The sequence below is a fragment of the Ptychodera flava genome, chromosome 5 (genome assembly GCF_041260155.1).
Source record: "Ptychodera flava strain L36383 chromosome 5, AS_Pfla_20210202, whole genome shotgun sequence".
Lineage (NCBI taxonomy): Eukaryota > Metazoa > Hemichordata > Enteropneusta > Ptychoderidae > Ptychodera > Ptychodera flava.
Genome location: NC_091932.1, coordinates 39,882,182 through 39,909,812, shown reverse-complemented (window position 1 = coordinate 39,909,812; position 27,631 = coordinate 39,882,182). Strand labels below are relative to the sequence as shown.

General features: G+C 35.4%; 2 protein-coding genes across 3 annotated transcripts; one reads left to right on the top strand and one right to left on the bottom strand.

Moving 5' to 3' along the window:
• Positions 1-1,275: 1,275 nt before the first annotated feature.
• Positions 1,276-16,541, top strand: LOC139133912 (uncharacterized). The gene is made up of 4 exons (XM_070700694.1): positions 1,276-1,616; positions 11,997-12,111; positions 12,711-13,429; positions 15,514-16,541. Exons 1-4 carry the CDS (start codon positions 1,455-1,457, stop codon positions 15,577-15,579), a joined length of 1,062 nt encoding a protein of 353 aa, XP_070556795.1. The 5' UTR covers positions 1,276-1,454; the 3' UTR covers positions 15,580-16,541.
• Positions 16,542-18,160: 1,619 nt separating this feature from the next.
• Positions 18,161-27,190, bottom strand: LOC139133924 (probable thiopurine S-methyltransferase). 2 transcript variants are annotated; one of them, XM_070700718.1, is made up of 9 exons: positions 27,051-27,190; positions 25,320-25,462; positions 24,089-24,181; positions 23,228-23,360; positions 22,867-22,919; positions 21,794-21,868; positions 20,242-20,327; positions 19,525-19,569; positions 18,161-18,987 (listed from the first exon to the last, which is right to left on the bottom strand). In XM_070700718.1, the coding sequence occupies exons 2-9, from the start codon at positions 25,454-25,456 to the stop codon at positions 18,866-18,868; spliced, it is 744 nt and encodes a 247-aa protein (XP_070556819.1). In that variant the 5' UTR covers positions 25,457-25,462; positions 27,051-27,190; the 3' UTR covers positions 18,161-18,865. The 2 variants fall into 2 exon arrangements, with proteins under 2 accessions (XP_070556819.1, XP_070556820.1); XM_070700719.1 differs by lacking the exon at positions 24,089-24,181.
• Positions 27,191-27,631: the final 441 nt, after the last annotated feature.

Here is a 27,631-nt window from a genome sequence, read left to right as displayed (position 1 = left end):
TACTTGGATTTAGAATTAATCTGTGGTGAATATTATTCATTATATTGATCATAACACTTTCAATGAAGTTGCAAACATGTGGCAAAGGTTCAAGTTTACACATAACTGCAATATAATGAAACACGTGAGCATTTCCAGTTCATATCTGGTTTTCATAAGTATCCCTTCCATCAAAGAGCAGTTTCAGTGTTAAGAAATATAAAAATGATTTGCTGCATGATTTCATTCTCTGAAGTCATTTAACTGTATATCTGAACAAAAGTATAATTATCTGTCACATGAACATCTTGCCTTGGCAATTCTGAGGCTTGTCTTATTGTAATTCAAGCTCACTGAGGGCAATGAACAATTCCCATTTACTTACATATTAGAGGTATAGCAAGTTTTGTCAGGGAAATTATTTTACAGTTACCTGAAGATTAATAGTACCATGTAAAGTGAAATTATACTTTTAGGTGAAATTACAATATCATATTGTCCACATTTGAACTTTCAAATACCCTATTTGAATCAAGTACATTTGTATCAATTGTCAAACACCTATAAAAACACAGATTAACTTCGTTAACTTGCACACATATCCATTTGTAACCATCCTAGTCTAATCAAGGACAATAATATCAATATGAATGCAATGGCAGTACCATAGTGGTGAGCAATGGTACAGCAGTTGCATATATACATATATATATATATATATATATATATATTATATATATATATATATATATATATATATATATATATATATATATATATATATGTATATATATATAATATATTATATATATATATACAAGTGTGTGTATACATTTGTTTCTTGTTTTTGTTATGTATTCAATGTTCTATGATATTGTATGTTTATTTATTTATTTATTTGTGTGCTTGTTTGTATGTTTTTATATTTTTTGTTTATTTATTTATTTATTTTTTTGTTTTTATGCTTGTTTTTTGGTTTTTTTTCTGACTCCCCTTAGATGAACAAATATCAAACATGGATGCACAATCAAGCAAATAAAACAAACAAAACCGTTCTTTATTGACAGATATGAACACAAATACAACTCGTACGCTCTTTATTGTATATGAAAATAATTATACGTAACAAATAAACAAACACACATAAACAAACTAGCGAATATAAACAAATAATGAGCCTGAGTTCCCTGTGGTGTAACGTTCTCTGTAAACGTTGGATCAACGTTTCTTTTGTCATCGCGACACTTGCACGAATAGTTCACCCTTCCTTCCTTCCCCTGCGTGAAAATGTAATCTACCGGGAACATATCCGGCCAGGTATGTATATACACGTATCAATCTGAATCCCTGAGCGTAGTATTATCGTGCCCTTGGACGACAGGTCACGGTTCGATCTGAGGTTGTTACCCTACCGAACACCTTCTACTATATTTGGCTTTCGGTTCGGCCCAAATAGCTAAGACGCTTGTCTTGTAATGGCAAGCTATTTGGAAAGCAAGCAGTCGACTGGGAAAAGCAGGAAAAGGCATCGCTTTTGCTGTCTATGGAAAAGGCAACGAAGTATGGATGACGATGAAAGTACGTCATGCATACGAGAGAAGGAAAAGATGAACAACAGCTTTATATGTGGGCAGAAGGTAGGTGTCTTTTGCATGTAACCTCCATGGGCTCCAGGCGAACACGAGCGAGGAGTAAATTTGCAATGCCAGCGGTCGACTTGCTGCAGCAATGATACAGTAATGATGGCAGTTACGATGCTTGACGCGCGACGCTTGATAGATAGTTGACGACATGGGTGCTTATCTGGGTACTTGTTTTCTGCTAAATCAATGAATTTTCGGCTCGATCTATCAATCCCTTACTCGATCTGCCATCCGCTGCAATCTAAATACTTAGCTTGCAGTGGCGGGCATATCGATTACGGGATCGATAAGATCGAGCCGAAAATCGATCTATCTAGCAGACTACCTAGTGAACAGGCGCCTGTGGTCGACAACAACAGCGAGAGTGTAGTATATTCACCCTATATACATTAATAACAAGTGTTGAGTGATGGAAGCCACCAGGATGAGACACTATCTCAAGTATCCAATAGCAACCAATGACGTGAATGATATTATGTTAATAAAGTAGAATTCTAGTTAATGGCTACACTGTGTGAGTCGTGTGTCGTTTGCTCTAATCAAAAGTGCACTTAAACACAACAGAGAGCACTGGCCTTTTCACTTTCCCTCTTTTTATTGCATTGAAGAACACACTTTGGAAAGTGCAGTATATTGAGAACCAAGGTTACAGTAAAGGAATTTTTTGTCAAATAGAGACAAAGCAATTTTTTTCGGATAAAAAACAAACATACACAGTCTTTGTCTGTTCATAGAGACTGGATAAGAATTACCAGGGGGTGGGGGGGGGGTGCGTTTTGAAGGGTCATGAAATTTTACACATGTCTGTTTTGGGGGGAGGGGGGTCACCGTCTTTTTCACAACTATTAGAAGCCAAGATGTGGCTGATAAAGCACTTGTTCATCCATAAATATCAAATCATAACAAAGGGAGTCTGTTGGGCAAATTATTAACAATTTTCTCTTACAAAACAAGATATATCTGTACTTGTATATATTTTTGATGATTTATGTAAATGTACTTTGTTCAAAGTGGGAGGTACAAGTGTATGTATGTACAAGAAATTTGATTTTTGGATTTCATAGAAAATGTTGATTCACTATACATGGTAGTCTATGAGAAAACTGAACATTTTTTTTCAATATAAAACATGCAATATTTGCTCATTTATGGGCAATTGTAGCCAATTGTACCGCAAGTTGTTGATAGAATTGATAGAATTTTTAGCTCACATTTGGTAACATTCCAATGTGAGGTTATCGTATAAGCTGAATCAGTTCATTTGCGTCCGATTTGCATGTCTGTATGTATGTATGTATGTATGTATGTATGTATGTATGTATGTATGTATGTATGTATGTATGTATGTATGTATGTATGTATGTATGTATGTATGTATGTCCGTCCACATCAAAAACACCTCAACCGCAGCACCTACTGTCTTAGTATTTGGTGTACAGGTGCACCTAGGGATGGAGATGTGAATTTGTTCAAATGAACTTGTCAGTGTCAAAAATATGCAAATGAGAAAAAAAAAACCCTGCAATTTGCTAAAACTCTGTAACCGTTGGTTAGATTAGGTTGAAACTTGGTGTGCAGGTTCCTTTAGGTATTCTAAATTAGATCTTTAAAATTTGGGATGAAATTTGCATGTTTCTATTTTTGGGGTAATTTTTAGCTCCGCTGTCAGCGACGCGGAGCTTATCAAATAGGTTGATTTTCCGTCGTCGTCCGTCGTCGTCGTCGTCGTCCGTCAACAATTGCCTTCTCCTCTGAAACCGCAAGTCCAATTGCTTTGAAATTTTATATGCAGTTCACTTTGGGTGACCTCACTTAAGTTTGTTCAAATCGTGGTGAAATTTGCATATTTGTATTTTTGGGGCATTTTTTGCTGTTTTGGGTAAAAAAATCTTCTTCTCTGAAACCGCTTGTCCGATTTCTTTGAAATTTAATATGCAGTTTACTGAGGGTGACCTCATTTAGATTTGTTCAAATCTTGGTGAAATTTGCATATTTGTATTTTTTAAGGCAATTTTTGTCATTTTTGGTAAAAACATCTTTAAAAATCTTCTTCTTCAAAACTACCAGTCAGATAGCTTTGATATTTGGTACATATGTCCTTAGGGATGATCTATTTCAGATTTGTTCAAATTGTGCAGAAATATGCAAATTTGCATTTTTAAGGCAATTTTTGCCATTTTTGGTCAAAAAATGTATTTCTCAAAAGGTGCTGGTCTGATAGTTTTGAAATTTAGTATACAGGTTTCTACAGATGAGCTAAGTAATATATATTGAAATTATTGTGAAATCTGTAATTTTGTATTTTTGGGGTAATTTTGCCGTTTTTGGTTAAAAAATGTGTATTTCCAAAACTACTCATTTGATAGCTTTGAAATTTGGTATACAGGTTCCTACAGATGAACTAAATGATATTTATTGAAATTATGATGAAATCTGCAATTTTGCACTTTTGGGGCAATTTTTTCCGTTTTTGGTCAAAAAATGTGTATTTCCAAAACTACTCATCTGATAGCTTTGCAATTTGGTATACAAGTTCCTACAGATCACTTTAATGATATTATTGAAATTATGATGAAATCTGCAATTTTGTAATTTGGGGGCAATTTTGCCATTTTTGTTCAAAAAATATGTATTTCCAAAACTACTCATCTGATAGCTTTGAAATTTGGTATACAGGTTTCTATAGATTAACTAAATGATATTTATTGAAATGATGATGAAATCTGCAATTTTTATTTTTGGGGCAATTGTTGCCATTTTTGGTCAGAAAATTTTATTCTCAAAAAACTACTCATCAGATAGCTTTGGTTGACTTGTTCTTAGGGATGATCCGATGTGATATATTCAAAGTATGATGAAATCTTCAATTGTGTATTTTTGCAGCTATTTTAGCCACTTTTCTCTGGCCACTGCATTGAGCTATCAAAGATTTCCACCTTCTTCATCAACATGTGTCAAAAATAGTTATTCTCTACATAAACACAGCGGAGCTATATCGGCCGCTAGGTCGCTTGTTTCAGTTTTTAGTCAAAAATGTTTTTCTCTGAAACCACTCATCTGATTGCTTTGAATTTGTATACGTGTTCCTCAGGATGACCTCAGTCAAGTTTATACAAATTGAATTGAAATTTTCCTATTTGTAATTTTGGGGCAATTTTCTGAATTTTTAGTCAAAATTTTTTTTATTCAAAAACTACTAATCTGATAGCTTTGATATTTGGTATACAGGTTCCTCAGGTTGATCAAATCAGTTTTATGAATATTGTGACGATATCGCGAATTTTGTATTTTTGTAGAATTTTTTGGTTATTTTTCTCATTTTAAGTAAAATTTATTCTTTTCTGAAACCACTCTCAAATTTGGATTGGATGTTTGCAAAGGTGTTATCCTTCTAATTGTTGAAATTACGACAAAATTGGAAATATTACTGTTTTTGGGCAATTTTTGTCATTTTTGGTCAAAAAATCTTAAAAAATATTTTCTTTTTAAAGCCCCTGGACAGACAGCTTTTATATTTGGTGTATAGATGTCCAGGGATTACAATAGTTAGATATGTGGAAATTGTCCTGAAATATACAAATTTGTATTTTTAAGACAATTTTGTCAAGAAAACTTATTCTCAAAATTACTTGTCTGATAGCTTTGTAATTTGGTGCAAAAGTTCCAAGGGATGTTACTAGATTTTCTGCTCAAAGAGTTGGGAAACGCCCAAATTTTTATATTTTAGGTAATTTTCTCAGTTTATGACCTTAAATGACCTACACCAACTCAGGATATGTTGTGAGAGAGTTTCAAAGGCTGTGAACATAATTTTGTCATATTTAATATCAATTTGTAGTAAAATTTGATCCAGAAAACAAAGTTGAGGTAAATTTTTTCATTGCGAACCAATTTTTGCAACTTTTGCATGTAAGACACACAAGAACTGATGAGAAATTTGGATCCAGGATAATTCCAGATATTGTAATCCCCCCACAGTGGAAGGCATTTCACTATCTGTAACTGATTTAAGTGTTGTTTACATTCGAATGATAGCACTCATAGCATTAATTAAAACATCCCCAAGGTTGTAAATACATTTCCTGCCAGCTGGTCTTATGTAAGGGGTGGAACATTTGATATTCAGGAGGGGGTAGGGTCTAGAAGATTGATGAGGTAGCATTACTTTTTACCAGATCCCTTGTACATTTTTTCCCACTCTTTATTTTTTCCCCACTCTCCCACCTTTTCTTTTTGTCAAGCTTCTCTGGCTAATTTTTTTGTTGACATTTGCTTTATGTATGTAGGATCTGCTTGTCCCATTGCTATAGAAGTTGATATGCATGTTCCTAAAGATGACCTCCAGTACCTAAGTTGCAGACCTTATTTGCTTTTGTCATTCTTGTTTTTCTGATTTAAATATTTCTCGAATTTACCAATTCAAACCGAATGTGAGCACACTGTCCTTGACGGTATTTTTTTATTTTGAAGTGTGACCTATTGTTATCAAGTCACTTGTAAGCTTGCATAAAAGTGGTAATTTGTAAGGGTTAAAATGTATTAGCTGAAAGTTCAAAGTTCAAACGAGAAATTAGATTATTGACATGGCATATGACATGCAGGGGGAAGGTCACTATTTTTTGGGCATGAAAATAGGGGAGGGTCACTTTTTTCTTGCAAACACTGTTGAAGGGTCACTTTTTTTGCACAGCGTCATTTTGATAAACACCGGACCTCCCCCCTGTAATTCTGCCCAGTTGCTTAAAGTGACAATAAGCGGAACAGTGCTGTTCAAATGTTCAGTGTATCCACTATTATTTGTTTTTCTACTCTCCAGAGTTTATTGTGAACTCAACAAGTAATGTATACATGTGAAGTAATTAATATTGTGGACAAGTGGATCTCAGTCTGGACTAAAATCTAATTGTTCACAATAAGAATGCAGTATATACACATAATGACTGTTATTCTTGGTATGCTAACATGGAGAGTAAAAAAAAACATTAGTGACACCGAACGAAAATACTGAAAAAAATCAGCAAATGTTACAGCTATTTACCTTTAACATTTAATTATTTAATTATTAGTCCCCACGGACACTGTCTTGGGGGACTTATAGGTTTGGTCATGTCCGTGCGTGCGTGCGTGCGTGCGTCCGTCAGTCCGTTCACGCAGATATCTCAGAGATGCCTGGAGCAATTTCATTCAAACTTGGTACAAGGATTACTTCATATGTCATACAGATGCACGTCAATTTGTTTTGTGATACAATCCAATATGGCCGCCAGGCGGCCATTTTATTACGATTTTTTCATGTACAGAGCCATAACTCAGGCATGTTCCAACCGATTTTATTCAAAGTTGGTACAAGGACATTGACCAATGTCATAGATATGCACGTCAATTTGTTTTGTGATACGATCCAAAATGGCTGCTGTGCGGCCATTTTGTTACGATTTTTAGCTACTATAGACTATAGTCTATAGAAGCTATTGGGATGGGTATCCGTCCGGCGTCCGTCGTCAGTCTGTATGTATGTATGTATGTATGTATGTATGTATGTATGTATGTATGTCCGTTTGTGAGGCGTCCGTCCACTCAAATATCTTGAGAACCGCAGTACTTACTGATTTGATATTTGTTGTGTAGATGAAAAATATGATATTGAGAAACCATTTTTTTTAATTTTTTGATATTGTTGAAAATAGGCAAATTAATGCCAAAAAAGGTGTTTTTGGTAAAAAATCTTCTTCTTCATAACCGCTGGTCAGACAGCTTTGTTATTTAATATACAGGTCCCTAGGGGTAACCCGACTTAGATTTGTTCAAATTGTGATGAAATATGCAAATGTGTATTTTTAAGGAATTTTTTTGTCATTTTTGGTCAAAATTTGACTTACATTGTATATAATTCTTGTGCTGTATAAACCCTATCAATTCACCCAGAAAAAAATAATTAATATGATTTTAAATAATTGAATTAATTAGGAAATCATCAAAGCCAAAATAATTTTAGTGTAGAATTATCAGAAAGTTCAACTTTTTTTGACAGTTCATAGTGAAATGCTTATCATCTTGGAGGATTAAAACATGTAAAGGCAACTTTCCCGAATCCCAACTTATTCTGAACCGTCATTTATTGTGCCCTGTATGTTATCTAAAAGAAATTGCTCAAAATAGTCAATAGAGATAGAGATAGAGAAAGTTCTAATTTCCATTTATGGTTGACTTGGTAAGGATAAAATAAAATTACTTGTTGAGGAAAAAAATAGAGTGGTCAATTAAAAGAGTGGTCAAAGTGATAGGGTTTTTATGGTAAAGCTGGGCTGTAAGATTCCTCATGTGCTATTTATAGCAATTATGCAATCTTTGTAAACAGTGCAATGAAAGTTACATGATTCCTTTGATGCTTTTGATGACCTTGAACTTCTTAAGTTTCAAACATTTGTCTCTTCAGTGTGCTTTCTCTGAGTATGTACAGTCTCAACTTATTCAACAGAACTCACTTACAATGTTAATCAAAGATATCCAACTTCTTCATCAATACATGTGTCACAAAAGGTTATTCTCTACATTAAACACAGCAGAGCTCTGTCAACTGTTGAGTCGCTTGTTTTTTCAAAACCACTGGTCAGACCGCTTTAATATTTGGTTTACAAGTCCCTAGGATGACCTTAGTGAGATAATTTCATACAGTCAGGAAATACTTAATTTTGTATCCATGTCTATTGTAGCTTCAGGGACTTTGGCCCAATGTTTATGATGTTCCTGATAGTTTTTACATTAAAGAAATATTTGTTCAGTTTGTATTGAACAATCTGTGTTTTTATGAGATTTCCAGGATAGAAATTCTTTTTCATTTCAGATGGTAAACTTTTACCACCAGAAATAAAATAAGGTATCGATTGAATTCTATAAAATCTGGTAGCAAAGTGAAGTGTATATTACAACAGGTAGAGAACATTTCTGCGGCATTCATTTAGTGTTCACAGTATGATAGCTTGTCATAAGCTACAAGCCTCTCATGCGGCAAATTTATGCAGTCTTCCATAACCAAAATGTTTTAGCCACAAGAATAAAAAAATGGTGCAGGAGAAAGCATTTAGTAGCACACTGGCAGTGTAGATACAATTGGCCCAGGTGTTACTTGTATGTCATAGTTGTGATCAAGCAGGCTGAATAGCATTTTGATTATGAGTATTTTTCTTGAGACCAAAGGGTTTTGCCAAACACAACTCTTTTAAAACAAGACACAATGATATTTGTTCATTTAAATTACTCACTGTTTGAGAGTATATTACATTATTTTAATGATTATGATATCATTGTAACACAGATATATTTTCACTTGATATTTTGATATCATAAAGAAATGTCTGGTGATGTTTACTTCTACATCATTAAACTGGTCGAATCTGCAAAAATATAATTAAAATAATTCAGAATCACATAATTTCTTGTATAAGTTATAGTTGAAATAGACCGAATTAACAATTTTAATGAATTGTTGCTTTAATGTTTACATGCAAAATTGCAATTCACAAATGTGATGATTTGACAATGGATATGCTTACTGCAATTACTGTTGACAATATCCATTTCCAATGACTCTTAATAAATTTAATTTAAAACTGACAGTCAAGCTGAATGCCATTTAAATTGGAAGACACCAAAATTACCTTTTACCTATTGGACCACCCTAGGTGGCTCTTTTGAACCATAATTGTACACTTAAGGGGTCTTCATGCATGACATCACATGATGAGATGACCTAGACTTGACCTTTCAGAAAACCTCAGTTTTTCTCCTCTTCCTTTGTATTATTGCTCCGTTTGTGAAATTTCCCTTTTAAAATACGGTTTTTACTATCAAACTGAGTAGTTGCAGGTCAAATTTTGAGTCTAGCAAAGTAGGTAAAACTTCTAGATAGACGAACGGGACTCACGGAGGCAAAACAAAGCCTCTATGTACCGCAGACGGAACAGCAACAATGTCTGCTCCACGTACCAGGGAATTTGTAACTTTGTAGAAAGGAGAGTAAACTGTTTCAATACATTGCAACTTTGTAGGAAGGAGAGTAAACTGTTTCAACATCTAACAACTTTTTTATTGTTAGCTGTAGTTTTTTGTTGAGGTGGCACCTGGCCTGGGCAGGAAAAAATCATTAGCCATTATGTTCGCCAAACTGGAATTTTTGTAGCCATTTTTAACTTTCTTTCGCATTTGGCTAATTGGCGATCGGGTAGCGGGAGCCCTGAGTGGGGACTGTGTCATCAACGATGACTTGTTTCAAAATATGTATATCTTTGCACATGCACATCGCTGACTTTATTTCAAAGTTACACAACTGATGAGAAATTTGGATCCAGGATAATTCCAGATGTCATAATCCCACAGTGGAAGGCATTTCACTATCTGTAACTAACTTAGGTGCTGTTTACATTTGAATGGTAGCACTCACAGCATAAATTTAAAAATTCCCAAGGTTGTAAATACGTTTCCTGCCATCTGGCCATTGTAAACATGATCAATACCAAGGGATGGAACATTTGATATTCAGGAGGGGGTAGGGTCTAGAAGATTGATGAATAAGCATTACTTTTTGACCAGATCCTTTGTATATTTTTCCCCCATCTTTATTTTTTCCCTCTCTCCCACCTTTGCTTTTTGTCAAGCCATCTCTGGCTGATTTTTTGTTGACATTTGCATATGTATTTGGGATCTGCTTGTCCAATTGCTATGGTAGTTGATATGCATGTTCCTAAAGATAACCTCCATTACCTAAGTTGCAGACCTTAGGGACGGACCATTAGATCTTGGGAGGGGGGTGGTCAAAAACAGAAAAAAAAAATTTTCAGAGCAGAAAGTTAGGAAAAAAAAATCTTCAAACTAGTTTGCAAAATAAAAAATAAATAAGAAGACAAAGGCGTAAAAAAAAAATCTGCAAAAGTCTTTAAAATTTTGAATTTTTTTTAGATTTTACCGACAGAAAGCAACTTTCTGTATTTTTTAGTACATCCTCCCGGCACATTTTTAATTTTAATTTATACATTTAGAGTGACTGTATCCCTTATACTGGAAGTTGTGATTATCTTATCTTTTCAGGACTTTTGTATTCTGATCACTTGAAAATTATGAAATTATAGAACCTGTTTTCTACTTGTTTCTTGCGTACAAACCAAGCAGGTACACTAGGTAAAACATTGAAACTATTCTTTTTTCTCAAAAAACAGCCTCAAAAAATAACAGCAACACATGTTTTAACATTCAACAATACACTACGTAGAATGCCATCTATCCAACAAATCCCAACACAAAAACACATAAAAGGGGTTGAACTTTGAAAGTTTCTCGATAGCAAATACTGAATAAATCTGCATGAATAATCGTTTTTGTGTAGCAAATTTCAAAGAAATTGGACAAGCCCTTTCAGAGAATACAGATTTTTTGACCATGAATGGCATAAATTGCCCTAAAAAGACAAATATTGAAATTTCAACACATCTATACACATCCAATCAATTTGGACATGCTGCTACAGAGAAATAGATGTTTTGATCAAAAAAGGGCAACAATTGCTCTAAAAACACAAATATGCAAATTTAACTATATTATTTAGCTTATTTTAGCTTCTCAGCTTGTCAAAATCAATTGTAAATTATGAGATATGCATGATGTTTGGTGGGGTGCATGTAGCCATTTCACCACGCAGTAGAAAGGGAAGCCAGGAAACCAAAAAAGTCAATTTTCAAAACTATACGAAGCTACTGAGGAGCAAGAAGACCATGTTTCAGAGGAAGATGTGTAATCCGAAAAAAATGCTCCCAAAGTGCCACCAAATAACACCATTTTTATCTCTATTTTTCAAAAGCTCCAACAGCAGGAGGGGGGACACCCCCCTCCTGACCTCCCCCCGCAAAAATACTCCCCAAGTGCCACCAAATAACACCATTTTAATCTCTATTTTTCAAAAGCTCCAAGGGCAGGAGGGGGACACCCCCTCCTGACCTCCCCACATCTTTGCCCTCTTTATCTTCAGACAGCGACAAACTAAAAAAAAATTATAAATCTGAAAATTTACTCTGAAAAAAAAAATTTGCACAGCTAATCTCAATTGGAAAAAAAAAAATTTCAGAAATTTACAATAGTAAAAAAATTTTCACAATTTCATTGTGACCACCCCCCCTCCCAAGGTCTAATGGTCCATCCATTATTTGCTTTTGTCACTCTTGTTTTTCTGGTTTAAATATTTGTTGAAAGGACCAATTCAAACTGAATGTGAGCACATACGGTACTGTCCTTGACGGTATTTTTGTCTTTTGTCTTAATGTGGTTGATGTCCTGGATGAAATATTTTGCCATGATGGGACTGAAATAACGTCTTCCTTTTTTCAGAGGACTATGATGAGAGAGTGGGGATGTTGTGATGCAGAGGTCATTTCAAGAGCTGAGGAGGTAGATAAACAATTACAGCTTGTGAAAGAAACCATTGAGTCACCCAGCCATACAGGTTAGTGAATCAGTTTATCCTACTGAACATACATGGTTGTCAATCCAAGGGACTACCGGTACAGTAGTTCAGTGAAAGTAGTATCATGGTAATACAGTATTAGGTTATTGGGAAAATGCCACAAAGTACATGTATGCATGAGGACTGTGCATGTCTGAGGTGATAATTGTACACTGTCACTTATACCTAGACTGTCATAAGGCACTTGAGCCATTTTGGTCAATTGTCAGAGCAAAAGGGTTTCCCATGCATACAAAAGCATATGCCACAGCACATATCTATGTTGGTATTTTAAAGGCCTGTGTAAAGTCTCCTGTGTCAGGCGTCATATTGTCTTGCCAAGAGATTTACTCACTTGATTGCAATTTCAATGGAAAACAAAAGGCTATAATACTTCCATAATCATCCTACAGACTTGATCTCTGGGATTGACCTTTAAGCAAAGAAGGCATGAGCAACTGACAGTCTAACTTTTCACCTTGCCATTTTTTTTGTTCTGTTAAATAGCTATTAACATACTTTCTTGAACTATCTAAGTATTTATGTGGCAGACATACCAAATCATTTGCTGAATGCAAGTTGTTAAAATTACTGTACAGGAATAACCTTTGAAGTGGCCAGGGTATCTCCCTGTAATGAAAAACTACCGTCTGGATCTCACATAAAAGATATCACAGCTCGAACCAAACAGAAGATTGAGAGTTGTTTTCAAACTGATGCCAACATTGTCAGCTCAGAAACTCTACATGCCTTGGTGGAGGCGGTACACCAGGCCTATAATAATCACTATCCATTGGTGTTGAGTCCAGACATGATATGGCTGTGTATCTCACAGGGATTAGCAATCCACATTAACCAAAATTCCAAGCAGCTGAGAAGGAAGTTTGTGGCACACTCTGGAAAGAAGGAGATAACAGTCAGAAGAGATGATTTTGTAAAAGGCTTGGCAACCAATCCATGGCCAGAGGTGTTCGGTGAATTTTCACAGAAGGTCAAAGATGAAATTGGAGTCAACAATTATGATCTTATCACTCCGAAGTTCAGCACAACTAGTCCAATGGAAAAGGCAGTGGGTGATATTGTCTTGATGGATGCTATGCAGTCATTCTTTTCACTTGAGTTTGTGACTATGTGTGGTATTCTATCCATTACGCTGGAAGGCACGAAGGAAGACTGGATAGCTGTCCGGGAAAAGGCAGAACAACTGGAGCAGTATGATCTGAAGTGGTGGACTAAGGAACTGCTACCAATCTTGGATCAGTTTGTCAAGGCTGCCAGTGGGAAGGTGGACAGAAAATTCTGGTCTGATATCTACAAAGTAAGTTCCAGTGAATTTGCCAAATTAGTCTCCACAGACATCGTTTGGGGGGACTCATAGGTTTGAGTAATGTCCGGGTGTCCCTCCGTCTGTCCATCCATTCACGTAGATATCTCAGAAATGCCTGGAGCATTTTCATTATAAATTGGTACATGGATTACTCCCTATGTCATACATACATAGGCATGTCGATTTGGTTTTTGATCAAATCTAATATGGCTGTGTGACTACATTTTGTTTCAGGTATCAGCATCCGTTCACACAAATTTCTCAGAGATGCTGGGTGCTATTTCATTCAATCATGGTACTGGGATTACTTCCTATATCATGCATATCGATTCATATGGCTGCATAATGGCCGTTTTGTTTCATTTAGCTATTGATATCCGGCCACAGAGACTCCAGGATCCATCCACAGGGGCTCAAGGATGCCAAGTTTAAAGATAATAAAGAATAATACTATGTCCATGAACAGGGGCCAATTAAACATAATAAGGAGTAATATTATTAAATCTAGTTTTGTGTATCAGCCTCTTTAGTCCCTGCTGACAACATCTTGTGAGACAGGTTTGATCGTGTCCATGCGTGTGTCTGTGTATCTGTCTGTCTCTTCATGCAGATATCTCAGACATGCCTGACCTAATTCTGTTTAAACTTGGCACAACGATAACACACCATGGCATTAATATGCATGTCTATTTATTTGCATGACCTTTGGATGCATAATTAGTGCTAATTTGCATAATTAATGATTAAAGCTCTGTTTCTGGTACAAAAGAGCGAAATTCTATGAAACTTTGTACAGATGTTGATCACAGTGTTCTATTAGCACACAATGACATATGTCAGTATTGTGTCAATTAATTGCTAATTTGCATATTTTATGAATTTTTGTAATTAGGGTGATTTGTCCAGAAATACTGCAACAAATTTAATGAAACATGGTACAAATCTTCAGCATACAGTCCTATAATAGTGTACAAAGACACTTAGCGGTATCATATTAATTAATTGCTAATTTGCATATTAAATGAAGTTTCCTAATTGGTTGGCTGTGTCCAGAAACACTGAATTAAATTTGATGAAACATGGTACCGATATTGATCTTCACAGTACTTTAATACAGTGGGAAGACATTAAGAGGTATCATGTCAATTAACTACAAATTTGCACATTTCATGAACTTTCATAATTTAGTGTGATGTGTCTAGAAATGCTGCATCAAATTTGCTGAAAAGTTGTACAGATGTTGATCTTCCACTTATGCAAAGATATGTAGTAGTATCATTTCACCTAACTGCTTATTTGCATATCTAATGAATTTTTGTAATTAGGCTGATATGTCAAGAAATAGTTCAACAAATTTCAGGAAACTTGGTATAGATGTTGAGCTCATGTTGCTTTAACAGTGGAGAAAGACCTTTATCAGTGTCATGTTAATGAATTTTTAAATTGCATAATAATAAACTTTCCTGAATAAGAGTGATATATCTAGAAATACTGCATTCAAATTTGAGTAAAGATGTTGATCTCACAGTGCTGTAATATTATTCCGTGACACTTAGTGGTATTGTTTAAATTAATTGTGAATTTGCATACATAATGAATTTTTGTTTTTAGGTTAAATGTCCTGAAGTACTGCATCAAACTTTATGAAATGTGGTATAGGTGATAATCTCTCAGTGTAATAATAGGATTAAAAAATGTTTCACAACAACCTGATGATTAATTACTACTGGACTTTTTTCAAGACCTTTGCAATTAGGTTGGCAACCCAAATTGGTTTTACGTTTTCACCACCATTGAACTCATTCTCGGCCATTAAGCCCTATCATTATCACTGTATTTCAATCACAGACCCAATTAATGAACAGGTCTCTATCCTCGCGCTCTCTGAGGACTTGTTATCAAAAGTACCAATTAACAATTAGGGACTGTGTCATCAACAATATCTTGTTTTGAATAATTAATGACAGTGTATTTTAATATTTTGTGTATCTTAAAATCTAGCGCTCTATTACATCACAATTGCATGTCTCTTGAGAAAGCACCAAAATTTTTAAGTTTTAATTCTTTTTCCACAGTTAGATGATAATTCTGGAGGACCGATACATATCTGGATGGCTAATCACACTGTTTCCTTACTGTGAAGGTCGGAAGGGTATGGTGAAAAATAAATACTTGGACAATTGGGCCATCAGTGAAATGTTTTCTGGATTTAAAACAGATGCCTTCACATCTGGACTGGCAAGAGCGCCATTTGTATGGGACTACCTTGGAGATTTGTACAAGATGCATTTTGTTGGTGGATTTATGGCAGTTTCTCAAGATACCAAGACATTGGCTTTGAGACCAGAGTTAGGATGGGCAGTTGTTGAAGCTGCAGATGTAACATGCGGCTAAGTTTGAACCAAGAATACATTTCCTGATATAGCTGTTCAGGAGAGTCACAAATACACAGGCTGCAAACCAGATTTTACAATTATGAATCACTTTAAAGAAATATAATGGATTTAAAATCACTGAAAACACATATAACAGCAAAGAATTCTTTGAAAAATATTACAAAAACTGTTAAAATATTAACAGTTTTTGTTATGAATGAGAATAAAAGGGAAATAAATATTTCAGACAATCTACGTAACAGAATGTGATGTAAGCTTTCATTGAAAAAATATCACTGTTTATACATTCATCATAAAATACAACAAAGTTTCCATTAGAACAAGTGACAAATTAATGACAAACATAATAAAAAATATTATAGATTTTCATGGATAATGCATATTCAGGAAGTGTTTCAGGTGCCTGTTATTTTCAGACACCGTGGGCTGGAGGGCTAAGTGGTATCAAACTTTGTCACATTCTTTCTGTCTGTGTTCTGTCTGTGTGTCCCTACAAAGATCTTGTTCCAGTCATAACTTAAAAACTGTTGATATAAATGTCACACACTTCAGAACAATTAGCATAATGATTTGATTAGATTTGTTTGGGTGGGGTAAGAACAGCTAATGATTGTACTCTGAATCTTGTAACCTGCATAATTAATGAATTTGTGTAATGGACTATATCCAAAAATTACTGAATTAAATATAATATGACTTTGCAGACACTCAAATTGGTTGATTTGTAATGTAGTTGTTTGTATGCTGTTTGTCTGTTCATTAATTTAGGGAAAGTATCCCACTTAATATACTGTAGCTGGTGGTTTACGCAAATTCTTCTAGTGCCTCTGTCAACAACATGTACTTTAAGATCAACAGTTAAAACAGGTTGTATAAATTTTAAGTCTGCCAGTACATGGATAACTATAGCCACTTAACTTAGTCTGCACTGATCATTATCATTGTAAATGCAGATTTTATTGCATATTCAATGAGTATTGTGTTGTAGTAGTAGTAGTAGTAGTAGTAGGGGGCAAGAGCAGTGGACTCACGATCAAAGAATGGCAAGTTCGAGCCCACGCATGGCTGTGGTGTTGTGTCCTGCGCGTGAGCAAGGCACTTTATTCCTCATTGTTTCTCCCCACCCAGAAGTGATGGTTACCTGGTAGGACAGAGGTTGTTATGTGTGTGTTTAGCTCTCTGCGCTTATTGGCTGCACATGTGAGCTGTTTTTGCTCCCCAGGGAGTTGAGTGGTATCATATTAGGTCCAATGACCAGGGGTAATAATAATTGTAAAGCGCCTTGATCACATGAACTTGTGGATATTTGCGCTATCTAAGAACCCAATCTAACCCAATATATTAGTATAATATTATGTAGTAGTAGTAGTAGTAGTAAAGTAGTAGTAACCATACCAAAGTACGTCATTGAGTAACAATTCACCCCATAATTCTCCCTACGTATCTACAGTGTTCTACTCTTTAAAACTCTCCTATAGGGACCTACATGCATGAACTGTCTGTCACTCCTGATGACCTATGATGTCATATGGTGATTTAAGCCCTTGAACCCTGTGACGTCATCATGCCAAGATTACCCTTGAAAGGGAGCAAAGGTTAAAAAAATCACAAAGAATGTGCCCTAGTATTGCAGCTGCAGTACAACGACGATGAGAATATACATTATGGAGTGTTATGGAGTGTAATGTTTGATTTTTGACTCTCATTTGGTATACCAGAGAGAGCTTATTGTATAAGGTGAATACTTTTTGTAACTTGCTGCTCTATCAAACTTCCCAAAGTGTGTTGTTACACCATAAAGTTATTGTTATCCTTTGAGTGACCAAGTCAGCTTTTATTGCCTTTATGAAATATAGCCAAAACAAATTTTTTCGGAAATTTACCTAAATTTTGATCAAAAATTGTAGCCTATGAAAAGTGCTAGCCGTTTGGTCTAAAATTATTAAAAGAATTACAGGAAAAATCCTAAAAAAGTGGTAAAATATTGCACAAAAATTTTGGTGGGAGAAACTAGCACTCAAAGGGCTAATCAGCAGTCAGATCAATATATTCAGGTTGCATGCCTACTCCAAATAAAGTGAAAGCTTCTCAACTTTGTGGCCCAAGTGGAAAGTTTTTTGCCCAAATGGAAAGTTTCTATCATAACAAGACTTATGTATTGAAATACATCTTTCTAGGAATAGAATATTCCATAGACGAAAGGCAGAAAGGGTCGAGTTCCTCAAGTGCATGGATGGGAGGTGGGGGTTGTGTGTGTGTGTGTGTGCTAGCTTCTAAATGTTCAGTTCAATCACTATAGTCCCTTGTCACAAGGAAAAAAGTGCAATTTCTTACTGCAACTCTTTCTTTATTTTTCTATTGTAAGGGCAATGGAATTGTAGGAAATTTGACAAAATTAATAAACAGATTAAATACCAAAGTTTTGACCGAAAAAATATGAACTGCCTTCTGTAAGCTCTTCTGAAGTTTCCAGGCTGTGAGTTTCTTTGTTGGATAATATTTAAAGTTATTTTTGTAAGAGCACTGACAATCCAGTATAAAATACACTTCTAAACCCTTCCAGGCCTAAACCCCTTTATATAGGGGTAGGTCTAATAAACAAAGTCTGGTCATAAGGGTTAAAAGATGTCCAAAATGTATGCTCGATAACTCACTTTCTCAAAGCAACAGGATGAAACTGTATCAAAGTCAGTTCATCGTCTACAGAAGCACAAGGATCTGTCTCTGATTACATTACACAGAATAGGAGTAACCCAGTTAGTTTATTTCTCACATAGGATAAATTAAAACATTCATGCAGAACACTATCAGTAACTCCACTGTTGATAACACAGTGGACAGCAGTTACCGATCTACTTGTCTGTACTGGAAAACTATTACTTGTGGAAGTAAATTTTGTTAAAAAATCTTCCAAAATGCTTGTATGTATCATATCTGTCCACAAACTCATCCTGTCCAAAAGTCTTTTACACGGAATTATGCCGAAATCTTGATAATCTTCTATTAAAGGCGCACACTTTACAAGGATTTGTCAGATCTTTATCTTCAGTGTGAGAAGATGAACATGAATTTTAATCCATTTTAATCCCTTTTTCTTGAATATGTCTCTTTCGTCATCGTACTCTGCTATCTTCTGCACTGTGCATCTGGCACCTACAAAGAAATCAAGAATTACAAAAAAGAAAAATAACCAGACTTAAAGCATACATCAGCTTGTAGCTTGTAGGTGTTAATTACTTAAAAGCATATCCGCCGCTGTTTTTGTTGGTTCAGTTCATTACCATCTTGACAGTCAACAAGTGAGTAATTTTACATTGTTCATCAACTCTGCGTGTGGTATAATAAACCCATGGAAAGAGTTTATGGTTCAGTTATCTCTGAGAACACTTTTTAGATTTTCACTTTATAACTTCAGCTCAGTTTTCTGTTTTATTTTCCTCTTTGTTATCTGTTCATTTCAGTTTTTAACTCTGATGAAGTAGAATTACTATAAGGCCACAAAATGTCGGACAATAAATTTTAGTTTGTTGTGAAGAACACTGTATCCTGGAGTTGATGCTCCTTGACCTTATATATATATAGAGAGAGAGAGAGAGAGGAGAGAGAGAGAGAGAGAGAGAGCCATCTGTTCCGTTTCTTCTGGCCATTTTCACATGTCTAGATGTCTGGATCTGATCAGTTACTACTTACCAAATATCTCTAACACTTCTTCAATGGGGATACACTGGGGTGGTGCTGCAATGACAAAAAAATGTTCAAAAAAAGGTTAAAAATGGAACAAATCAGATTGTACTGAACTGCAGTCCTCACTTTTTTGTGCTTACACTGCACTTCTTAATATTATATGATCAGCTTTTCAACACTTGAAGTGTATATATTATATATGTACACAAAAGTTGTAATCTTCAGTGACCTAAGTGACGTTACGCTTTAAAATGTTTAACAACAGAGATGGTTAAAGAATCTTGCACTTCTTCTAAGGCAGTCTTCACACTTGACTTTGAAAACCATGGCCAAATTAAAATGAATTTTTAAATTATTGATTAGTGTACGATGACAAGTTTACTAACCGAGAAGGAATCACCATTATGAAGTCAAACACTGTAAATACCCAAGAGTTCAATTGTGAGAACTGTAGAAGGAAGTACACGGTGGAGCAAAGAAATATGAAACCAAAAACAATCAGCACCAGTGTTGGACATATTGGCATTGGAATGATGGAGTGATGGATGTTTTGGGAAAAAAGGAGTCTGTACAGAGCCTGGCAAGCCATCAAAGACAGCAATCATGTGTACATGGAACAATATAGTGGTAAATTTTCTAGCTTGTACAGAGCCTGGCAAGCCATCAAAGACAGCAATCATGTGTAAATGGAACAATATAGTGGTAAATTTTCTAGCTGTATACCTGTCATCTGTGATTTGTCATAGATTGATGTTAGCAAAAGATATCTTGTGTCTGCTTTCATCATCGGTAGTATCATTTCACCATACCTGTGTGGATGACAAAGAGAGACACATAATATCATTTTTCAGAGAACTAAGCAAATATTATATTACCATATGGATCTTGGCATCTGAGTGTAAATGATCCCAAAAGAATGCAAAATCATATGTGTCATTCAGATTGACCACTTTGTGTTGGTGTAGCACCGGTGCTGGGCCCGGGCTGACGTAAGATAATCAATGTGGACACACTGCGTCGGCCTTGGGCCGAAGTAGTTTGGTCCCGGTAAGAAGGGGAGTTCAGGGCCGACACAAAATTTGGGCCAACGTAAATTCTCGTGTGTGGACACGTTGCGTCAGCCCTGGTCCCAGTTGACCAGTTGATTGAAGTTGAACTAGTCACCCTATTCACACAAAACAAACAGCGTCTGAAACTTAAGTTTACACTTATCGAAAGTTTTCATTCCAGTCTTTATCATCCTTGTAAGCAGAACTATATCTTCCTACCAATGTTTGCTCCACAAGCGAGACCATGTCATTCGATTCACATTTGCACGCAAGAGATGCATTGGTTATAACAACAATGTCAAAAATGCCACCCACTGGTTATTTCTCCTGCATTGCTGTTGTACATATACCCTACGCTCGTCCAATAAATAGTGAAGATGTTTCCAATGATTAAAAGGGCGAGTGGTTGTCATATTTGCCCTTCTTGTGCTTAAAAAACACAGGAAAATCATGAACAGAAGAAACAGCATGCCATTATTCAAATGCACCATTTTGAACTTCGACAGGTCAGATGTCACAAAGGACAGTAAATTTACGTCGGCCCTAAGTCTGGTACTGGTAAGTGGGGATAAGTGCGGACACGGCCAAAACTATTCCCAAAAGGACAATTATTTTGGATCCGCCAAAATTTCAATTGGATTGCAAATGTTAATGAAGTAATACTGGATATTGTCAAAATACTGACCTGTATGAACTGATATTATTTGTACAGCTTAACTTGAAATGGAATCTGACATAAACTTCAACATTTTCCTGACTAGAAAGACTGTGAAATCATTGTCAGGGTCTGATAGAATAGTACCGGTACTGTACAAACATTAGAAAATTTAATACTGGAGTCTGGAGCACTTAAATATGTGTATTTAATATGTATGAAAATGTCATAGTCAAATTAATATGGACAATATGGTACAGGATAAGGAAAGTTTGTTTTATTGAAGGGCGATTTTCTGCAATTGAAGATATATTGTCTCATGTTTACCGTAAATTCACACTTTAATTGTCCATCAATCTTTATACTGACTATTTTCTATGCAATGATATGATCTCAACAGGAAAAGTTGTACTGTATAATCTCATTGCATACACAGTTGAAATTTGATGCAGCACAAAACAGAAAAAATATACGTTCTTTGTACCAGTCAGAGTATCCATTCTCAAATCAAAGTATCATCAATACATTTACTAAAATGTGGAAAGGTGTTATCTCATTAAATTTTACTTACTTCCGTCTTTCTTTGTACATTATGGCATTAAAAGCACCCCTGTCCCATATTGCATCAACTTGACCAGTTATTTCACTGTAAAAACACCAGATTTAAATGCAAAATTTGTAAATGAAAATGACAACGCTTCAAAATCTGAGAAATAATACCGGTAGGTCAATTAAATTGTGCAGAAAAATCATTTATCATTTTATTTATTGTATAAATAATTAATGGTTATGTTGATATGTCATCAAAGCAAATATATTCAATCTGACTATCTGGTAATTCTTTGTCCCAATTTATGCATAAAAAGTATTTCTTTGTCCAAAAGAATTCTATTTGGTCAACAATTTTTTATTGACAAATAAGATTATTCACAAAGTGCCGCAATTTGTGTCCACTGAATACATAGTGCAGCGTAGGTATTGTCCACGATGCGTAATGTCAAGGACAATTGTGAAGTGCACAATGTAAGAGGACATAAATTCTAGATTTTGTGAATAACCTTGTTATTAAACACCTTTTTAGTCCAATTTAGCAGAAAAAGTCAAAAGTAACGCATTTTTAGGATGCTCACTTGTCTCATGCAACTATGAGAACACTGGGAATGCATTCACATCAGCGCATCTGCTAACCCACGCAGTGCAGTGCACGTATGTGGTAGAAATTTTAGATCAGCAGCAAAACTTCACCCAAATTCACACATTCTGAGCACTGAGCATCATTCACTACATGAATTACTAAATGATAAGATGTGTAATGTTTGTAAAAATGTAAAATGTTCTGGTGTTTTCCCTGTGTTGATGAAAAGGCGTTATGAGGTCAAAGGTCAAATGGCATTCAATAACCTGACTGAAAGTTTCTGTACTTTATGTCAAAGTTGTTGGACTCTGCCTTACGACCTATTGGAATCCGCATCCTCTAATACCACAACTTACTGTACAATCAAACTCCATAGGTTACAGATGCAGGTCTATAATAATAGATGATAATGAGAACAGCCCAATAAAAATTTAATCTGAAAGATTGCGCTGCATGAAAAAAAGCCAGATATGTTGGACATTATTTAATTTCGCAATGTATAAGCTCACCTTGAAATCTTAAAGATATCACATTGATAAATTTTGATTCTTTCATCCAAACTCTGAAAATGAAGTTAGTATGTTAGTCTTCAAACTTGCTATTTGTACAAATTTAGTCATTAATAATTTTCACTCACTTTGAAAAAGGAAGCATTTCAATCATTTAAAAGTGTTTGCTATTTATTATTTATACTAACAGCAGATTCAGACAGAAAGGTGGATATATTTGCAGCTTTCAGGTTTTTCAGAGATCACAGTTTATCCTGATTCATTGTTTTTTAAGCTTACTATTAATCAGAAATTTAATGTATTGAAAGCTGTTGACTTTGAGGCAGCGTCACTGTGATCTATGATGATGTAATTAACATACCTTATAGAGTGTACAGTTACTCATTCTGTCAACAGGTTGTGTTGTATAATCTATTTTCTGTTCTTGGAAGAAAGACGTGATCGCTATTTCAGAATATTCAACACCAATAATCTTGTATCCAAGATCAGCTAACCTGTATGAGATCAAAACTAGGAGTAAATTACGCTGATCAAACACAGAATGCATTGAAATGGTAATTACGGTACACTTTATCAGTGTGTAAAGTATTAATGAAAATAGTTGTTCTAATTAGACAGGAGCTAACACCACCTGAAGTGAAATAGTACTACACCATGATTGCTAAAATAGGGCTGAACTGGCATAGAATGTTATGACAACACTAAAACATAGGGTTTTCAGATATTGGGGAAACTTTGGGTTTATAGAGAACTAATTAATTACAATCATGGAGATTATTTATAAAACAATTATCTGAGATTAGAGAGCAGAACCACAGTCCTTTAAGGTGGAATGTGCCTTGGGGACAGATATTAGGACTCTCAAACTTTTTCAATTTTTTTCTCTGATCTACCACTTGTGGGGATCATTCTGAAGCTCTTTGTGTAAGAAAATTTTTTTTACTATCTTAGTACTTCCCATTGAAAATTTTATTTTTCTAAATTGAGTTAACATAAGGATGGCAGCCATTTTGAATTTCAAATATCAGAAAATCTTGGGTAATTTGTTTGTCTAGTATCAAAATTTGCATGGTGACCCCCCATTTTTTTATCAATCCACTCCACAAAACTTGTAGGAATGTATAACCAACTTGCATTTCATTTCAGTTGTTTAGCATTAGAATATACATGTAGATTGTATTCTAATATGTGTCAGCATCAATCACTTGGCATTGCAACTCACCATTTCATATCGAATGATTTACCACACATTGGAAAGAACACAGAAATCCCTTCTCTTCCATTTGTCAATAAATCTTTTTGATCTTTCATCATACTGGAGAAAAAGGAAAGTGATTTAACAAAAGAAATATTAAAAGCATTCACTGCCAGTTATCCCTACATGAAAACTACTTACAGCACTTCAAAAAGTATTGAAATCAAATGATTCCATTAAAACTTTCCGGAAGCAAAATCAACATATGCTACAAAGAGAGATGCTCATTTGCCATTTCATTTGGCTTTAACCCTTTCACCCCCAGTTCCCTGTGTACAGGTCCAACTTTACCATAGAAAACAATGGATTTGGGACAAACCATGGTAGTGAAAGGGTTAAGGTAGAATGCCCTTCTGGGACTGGTATTAAGACTCTCAAACTTTTTCAAATCTTTTCTGATCTACCACTTGTTGGGTGGGGATCATTTTAAAGCTCTTGGTGTGTGAAAACATTTCACCATCTCAGTTTTTGAAAGTTGGAATTTTTATTTTTCGCCATAGAGTTAACACAGGGATGGCGGCCATTTTGAATTTCTAATATCGGTAAATCTTCAGTAATTTGTTTCTCTAGTCCCAAAATTTGCACGGTGACCCCAAATTTTTATTCTTGATTTTGAAAGAGAATGGTAAAAATATTCCTTGAGGAAAGTTTGAGTAAAAGTTGAAGTTTTTCACTTTTGAGGCACCTACTACCTTAAATATATCATTGATTTACAGGTTATGATGTAGTTACATATTTGTTGTCATTTTATTTAGGTTTTTCAGAAATACATCCAAAACTGTCATGAAGAAAACACAAGTACAAAGGTTTTACTTTGGCAATAAGTTTGATCACAAGCAGCAAGACAATAAGGGTCTATTCAGTGTGTTCAACAGCTTGGGACAATAGAGGGGCGGTCAGTTTACATAATAATGTATAATTTGCATATTCCTTTGTTGTGAAATTTTTTGCACAGTTATTAACATATGAATAGACTGCTCCAAAGACGGGGGGTGGCCCACCCCTAAAAATCACCCTTTGGAGAAATTTGGATTATCATGTGATCATCATAGTATAGATACCGTCTAGTATCATGTTGACCACAGGCACCGCAATTGTTTATATTTCACTGTTTTTCCAGTCAAGTACATTATCACTTTCTAGCCTTAGTAATGGAATAACCATTTGACCTTTGTGATATAATTCCTCTTTGACTCACTCAGAAACATGGTTGATATGAAATCCCGCTCTTCCTTGCTTCCATCTTTCATTCCATGTTTCCGGTGTCATGTCATCCTCTTGCTCTCTTCTTAACTGGTTTTGTTCACTAGGAACTGGATCAATATTTTCCGCCATTTCTCTCTTCAAAAAGTTGAAATGAAACGAAATGTCATCGTTTTTACGCATCAGTAAATCAATGAATTTAGAAACTGCAAATCAGCGCATACTGGGAGTCTTAATCAATGATGGTACTGCACCATGTAAAGTTTCAAATTTTTGCGCAAAATTTCCTTTTAATAAGGAAATCTATTTTCTTTCAGATGAGTTGTTTTATCTTTAGTTAAAAATCTGAACACAGTGCTAGATATAAGGTTTGTGGATGGATCCTGTGCAATATTCCAACTTATGTTAATTATGTATTTAACATCCTCAACAAATCAACATACTACTGTTATCAGATTTATTTCACTGATTTTTTTATTTCAGATTAGTAATCTTGCCTTTCTAATCAATTTTAGAAGTCCAATTAATATATTAAGTTGGCAGACTACTGTTGGGTAATTAAGTCTTCCCCCAATGTCTTTTATTTTCATGTAGAAATGCAACAAAACATGGAAATATCGCATTTTCCTGAAATTTACACAAAAGACTTTGAACAAGTTTGAAAGGTACATTTCCAAAAAGGGTGTCTCCCTTCTAGATTTCAAGATTAAAATGACAAGATGATATGATATATTTGTTTACAAAGAACCTGTCAAAAAGTGCTGACATGTCAGTTTACTTTTGATAAATATATAGGATTGTGGATATAGGTAGAAATGTTTCGGACTGATCAACATACTTCTATAGGAAATCAGATTCTATGATTCCAGTATTTTGTGAATTTGAATGCATAGCCATGGTCTGGGTTGAGTATTTCCGTGGTATAGCTGACTTGGGCAGAATGTCCAGAAACTAGGACAACACACTAGATGTATTTAGGGCGAGGTCAACTCGGAAACCTTGGACAGAGTAGATACAGCTGCAAGTATTGACAAATAAAAAAATAATTCGGTTTATCTAAGGCATACATTATATGATTTGAAGCTACTGCTGTTGGTATTGTTGATTTATTACACGCACGAAGTCCGGGTAAAACTACATGCCGTCAGTTCATATGTCTCTATCACTATGGATATGTATGCGACATCATTATCAGTTACCACGGCAGTCGCCAAGTAGCTGCGGGTCCGAAGGCAAAGGTTACGCATACGAATATGATCGCCGCGGTTGAAAGAGGTAGCAAGAACTGAAAAACAATGGCCCAAGTTCGACAAGCCGAAACGACCAGTTACCCCGGCTTTCTGGCTCTCTCTCTTAGCAGTTCCGAGAAGAGAGCACTGTGTGTGTGACATCATATATATGAAAGTCAAAAGTCATGAGCTAAAACTGACTTCACCGTTCAGTTTACCACCCTACGGCAGGATAGTTACCGCGGCGTCCCTCTTAAAATTCTACGACTAGAAACGTGTCTGGTGTATTAAACAGAAACTGTGACAAAACACTGGGGCTTGGAGTTGCTGATGATGTGGTATATGTACATTCCTCTACACTGAACACTATACGCGACTGTGACGCTGAACAGCGTTGTAATTAATGTCGGTTGAATTATATTACAAATGTCTGTATTTCAATAACATAATCAACCAAATATGATCATCGATTTGAAAAGGAAAACAATTTCTGTTACCTGGAGGCTCAGGAGCAATCCTAGTCCCAGCCAGTATTTTAGCTGTTTGAAGCATCAACTCACACCGTATGCACCTACTCTGTATTGTAAATATATCTAGGTCAACAGGGTCAAACTAGGTGACTGTCACTGGGTCAGCAGCAGCTGCACTGTAGCCTATACGGATGCGTTGGTTGGTACTTTACTTTCTCGTGGTTTTTCGCGCCTAGCCTGACGCGTCTCGTAACCAAGCAGCAGTTGTCGTGCGCATGGATTTCTCACTCAAGAGAATGGTTTCCCCATTCGTAGACTAAGAATTTCGGATCACAACCTTCAAATGGAACTGGGTAGAAGGTCAAATCAAAAAGTTCCTGCAAACGAAAGATTCTGCAAATTGTGTAAGTCTTTAGTTGAGGATGAATAGAGATGTGAATAAAAAAGGCCCTTTAGGTAACTCTTATCTTTCACAAATTTGACCAACCCATAAATTCTCTGATAAGTCCACGGATAAGCATAATTAGTTGTGTTGACTAATTAATTACAAGATGTGTATATGAGAGATAAACGTCCTTGTAATGGGGTGTGAAATAAATAAAGAGTCA

Coding starts and splice junctions, on each gene's coding strand:
- LOC139133924 (XM_070700718.1), bottom strand. CDS start 25,456: ATGGCGGAAAATATTGATCCAGTTCCTAGTGAACAAAACCAGTTAAGA. Junction 22,920..23,227: donor GTAACTGTACACTCTATAAG/GTATGTTAATTA, acceptor CTTCATTTTCAG/AGTTTGGATGAAAGAATCAA. Junction 19,570..20,241: donor TGACAAATCACAGATGACAG/GTATACAGCTAG, acceptor TTGTCATTGCAG/CACCACCCCAGTGTATCCCC.
- LOC139133912 (XM_070700694.1), top strand. CDS start 1,455: ATGGCAAGCTATTTGGAAAGCAAGCAGTCGACTGGGAAAAGCAGGAAA. Junction 1,617..11,996: donor GCTTTATATGTGGGCAGAAG/GTAGGTGTCTTT, acceptor TCCTTTTTTCAG/AGGACTATGATGAGAGAGTG. Junction 13,430..15,513: donor TCTGGTCTGATATCTACAAA/GTAAGTTCCAGT, acceptor CTTTTTCCACAG/TTAGATGATAATTCTGGAGG.